Genomic DNA, 3,948 nt, shown 5'->3' on the forward strand with positions numbered 1-3,948 from the left:
TTTTTCCCCTGAATTTTGGGGATTTTTTTCCCTGATTTTTCAGAGATTTTTCCCTAATTTTTGGGGTTCTTCCCTAATTTTTATGGTAATTTTGGGGGGTTTTCCTATTTTTTTGGGGTAATTTTGGGGTTTTTTTTCCTGAATTTTGGGGGGGTTTCCCTGAATTTTTGGGTGTTTTTTTTTTCCCCTAATTTTTGAGGTTCTCCCCTAATTTTTAGGGTAATTTGGGGTTTTTTTCCCCTAATTTTCGTGGTAATTTGGGGGTTTTTTTTCCCTGATTTTGGCGGCTTTTTCTTGAATTTTTGGGTTTTTGGCAAATTTTGGGGTTTTTTGAGATTCTCTCCTGCACGCAGGTGATGACACAGGTAACACAGCTGGGCTCCAGGTGACACAGGTGACACAGGTGACAGGTGACACAGGTGACGTCAGATGGAGATGCTCTCCTGCACGCAGCCGGGCTCCAGGTGACACAGGTGACACAGGTGACAGGTGACATCAGATGGAGATGCTCTCCTGCACGCAGCCGGGCTCCAGGTAGGGGTAGGGCAGGGCCAGCGCCGCGTTCCGGGCGCGGATCCGCTCCCCGACGGCCGCCAGGCGCGCCCGGAACGCGGCCAGCAGGCGCCCGGGGGCCGCCCCCGCCAGCAGGTCCTGGGAACGGGAGCCCAGGGGATGCTGGGGACACAGGGGACATCAGAGGGGACATCAGAGGGGACATCACAACCTCCCCTCCACGTCCCAGCAGGTCCTGGGACCGCGCGCCCAGGGGACATTGGGGACATCAGGGGACATCAGAGGGGACATCAAAACACCCCAGTGTCCCAGCAGGTCCTGGGAACGGGAGCCCAGGGGATGCTGGGGACACAGGGGACATCAGAGGGGACATCAGAGGGGACGTCACAACCCCCCCACCATGTCCCAGCAGGTCCTGGGACCGCACGCCCAGGGGACACAGGGGACACAGGGGACATCAAAGGGACATCAGAGGGGACATCAGAGGGGACGTCACAACCCCCCCACCATGTCCCAGCAGGTCCTGGGACTGCGCGCCCAGGGGACACTGGGGACACAGGGGACATTGGGGACATCAGGGGACATCAGAGGGGACGTCATAACCCCCCCTCCGTGTCCCAGCAGGTCCTGGGACTGCGCGCCCAGGGGACACTGGGGACACAGGGGACATCAAAGGGACATCAGAGGGGACATCAAAAATGGGGTCACAATCCTCCTGCCACGTCCCAGCAGGTCCTGGGAACGGGAGCCCAGGGGATGCTGGGGACACAGGGGACATTGGGGACATCAGGGGACATCAAAGGGACATCAGAGGGGACATTGGGGACATCAGAGGGGACATCAAAGGGACATCAGAGGGGACATCACAACCCCCCTCCATGTCCCAGTAAGTCCTGGGAATGGGAGCTCAAGGGACGCTGGGGACACAGGGGACATTGGGGACATCAGAGGGGACGTCACAACCCCCCCCTCCACGTCCCATCAGGTCCTGGGACCGCGAGCCCAGGGGACACAGGGACATCAAAGGGGACATCACAGGGGACATCAAAACTGGGGTCACCATGAGGTTCACAACCCCCCGGTGTTCCTGTCCACCTCAATGTCCCCAGTGTCCCAAATCCCCTCAATGTCCCCAGCCCCGCTGTCCCCAATCCCCCCGCTGTCCCCGCTGTCCCCTCTCACCGGCTCGCCCCCCTCGTAGCTGACCACGCTCAGCAGGGCCAGCAGGGCCCCGGTGGCCTCGGGGGACGGCAGGGTGGCCACCAGCAGCTCCTCGGTGGCCTCGTCCTCGCTGGCCGGCGGCGGCCGCTGCAGCGTGCCCGGCGTGTTGGGCATCCAGGCCGCGTAGTCGTACTGGGGAGGGGACAGCGGGGTCACCGGGGATCACCTGGGGTCACCTGGGGTCAGTTGGGGTCACTGGGGGTCACCCGGGGGTCACTGACCCCTGAACCACCCCGGGGTCACCTGGGGGTCATGGGGTTATGGGTGTCACTGACCCAAAACCACCCTGGGGTCACCTGGGGTCACTTGGGGTCAGTTGGGGTCACTGGGGGTCACCCGGGGGTCACTGACCCCTGAACCCCCCCGGGGTCACCTGGGGGTCATGGGGTCATGGGGGTCACTGACCCAAAACCAGGCTGGGGTCACCTGGGGTCACCTGGGGGTCACAGGGGTCACTGACACCAAAATGGCCCTGGGGTCACCTGGGGGTCACCGACCCCAAAACCGCCCCGGGGCCACCTGGGGGCATCAGGGGTCACTCAGGTGCCACTGGGGTCACCTGGGGGTTGTCACATCCCTCTGGCCATCGTGGCCACCAAGGGGCCACCCAGGGTCACTCAGGTGCCATTGGGGTCACCTGGGGGTTGTCACATCCCTCTGGCCATCGTGGCCACCAAGGGGCCACCCGGGGTCACTCAGGTGTCACTGGAGGTTGTCACCTCCTTGGTGGCCACCAAGGTGGGGCTGGTGGCCACAGCTGAGCCTGACGGCCACACTCAGGTGTCTCCCTCCCCCCGGTGTCCCCAGGTGTCCCCAGGTGTGTCCCTGGTGTCCCCAGGTGTCACCTGGCCGCTGTTGACGGCCGCGTGCCGGGCGGAGCAGCAGAAGAAGAGGGGACATCACCCAATGGGGCATGGCACCCAGCAGGGGGTGGCACCCTCCAGGTGATGTCACACACCGTGGAGGTGTCACCGAACGTGGTGATGTCACCATGGTGGGGACATCACTGAATGTGGGTGTCACCCACCGTGGGTGTGTCATCCACCACAGTGACGTCACCACCACGGTGATGTCACCCACCACGGGCCACCCTCACCGCGTCACCACCTGGGCCTTGGCCATGGACGTGAGCAGGGCCACCCCACCACTTGACCACAACAGCCATGACCATGACTAGGACCATGACCAGGACCATGACCATGACCATGACTTGACCATGCCATGACCATACCATGACCATGACCATACCATGACCATGACCATGACTTGACCATGACTTGACCGTGCCATGACCATGACTTGACCATGCCATGACCATGCCATGACCATACCATGACCATGACCATGACTTGACCATGACTTGACCGTGCCATGACCATGACCATGAATTGATCATCACCATGACCATCACCATCACCATGCCATGATCATGACCATGACCATGTCCATGCCATGACTATGACCATGTCATGACCATGAATTCATCATCACCATGACCATCACCATGACCATGCCATGACTATGACCATGCCATGACCATTACCATGACAATGAACATGCCACGACCACGCCATGTCCATGCAATGACCTCGACCATGCCATGACCATGACCATGATCACAACCATGCCATGACCATGACCACGCCATGACCATGCCATGCCATGACCATGACTTGACCATGACCTTGACCATGCCATGACCGTACCCATGCCCATGCCCATGACCGTAACCATAACCATGATCACGTCCATGACTGTGCCATGACCACGACCATGACCATGCCATGACCATGACAATGACTTGACCATGACCATTGCATGCCATGACCATGACCTGACCATGACCATGACCATTGCATGACCATGACCATGCCCTTGACTATGACTTGACCATAACCCCTCAGTGTCCCCTGTGTCACCTCCCGGCCCACCGAGGTGGCCTGGGGACAGCGCCACCCCTCAGTGTCCCCAGGGGGACTGAGAGGTCTGGTGACACCAAGGGGGACACTCAGGTGTCCAGGTGACACAGGTGACAGGTGTCCCCGGTGTCCCAGGTGACACAGAGGTGCCACCCAGGTGCCACGTGCTAGTGTCCCCGGTGTCCCAGGTGACACAGAGGTGACACCCAGGTGTCCCCGGTGTCCCCGGTGTCCCAGGTGCCACCCAGGTGCCACCCAGGTGTCCCCGGTGTCCCCGGTGCCCCAGGTATCCCAG

General features: G+C 60.6%; 1 protein-coding gene across 1 annotated transcript; it reads right to left on the reverse strand.

Annotated features, from left to right (window-relative positions):
* Window positions 1-405: 405 nt before the first annotated feature.
* Window positions 406-2,620, reverse strand: LOC121362096 (polyunsaturated fatty acid lipoxygenase ALOX15B-like). Its single transcript, XM_041483330.1, has 3 exons — window positions 2,580-2,620; window positions 1,696-1,866; window positions 406-675 (listed from the first exon to the last, which is right to left on the reverse strand). Exons 2-3 carry the CDS (start codon window positions 1,846-1,848, stop codon window positions 496-498), a joined length of 333 nt encoding a protein of 110 aa, XP_041339264.1. The 5' UTR covers window positions 1,849-1,866; window positions 2,580-2,620; the 3' UTR covers window positions 406-495.
* Window positions 2,621-3,948: the final 1,328 nt, after the last annotated feature.

Source organism: Pyrgilauda ruficollis, unplaced genomic scaffold, assembly GCF_017590135.1.
Source record: "Pyrgilauda ruficollis isolate IOZ18807 unplaced genomic scaffold, ASM1759013v1 scaffold1166, whole genome shotgun sequence".
Lineage (NCBI taxonomy): Eukaryota > Metazoa > Chordata > Aves > Passeriformes > Passeridae > Pyrgilauda > Pyrgilauda ruficollis.

Excerpts from the sequence above, each read along its gene's own strand:
- LOC121362096 (XM_041483330.1), bottom strand. The coding sequence starts at position 1,848 with ATGCCCAACACGCCGGGCACGCTGCAGCGGCCGCCGCCGGCCAGCGAG. Across the intron at positions 676-1,695 it reads GCTACGAGGGGGGCGAGCCG|CATCCCCTGGGCTCCCGTTC; the intron begins GTGAGAGGGGAC and ends CTGTGTCCCCAG.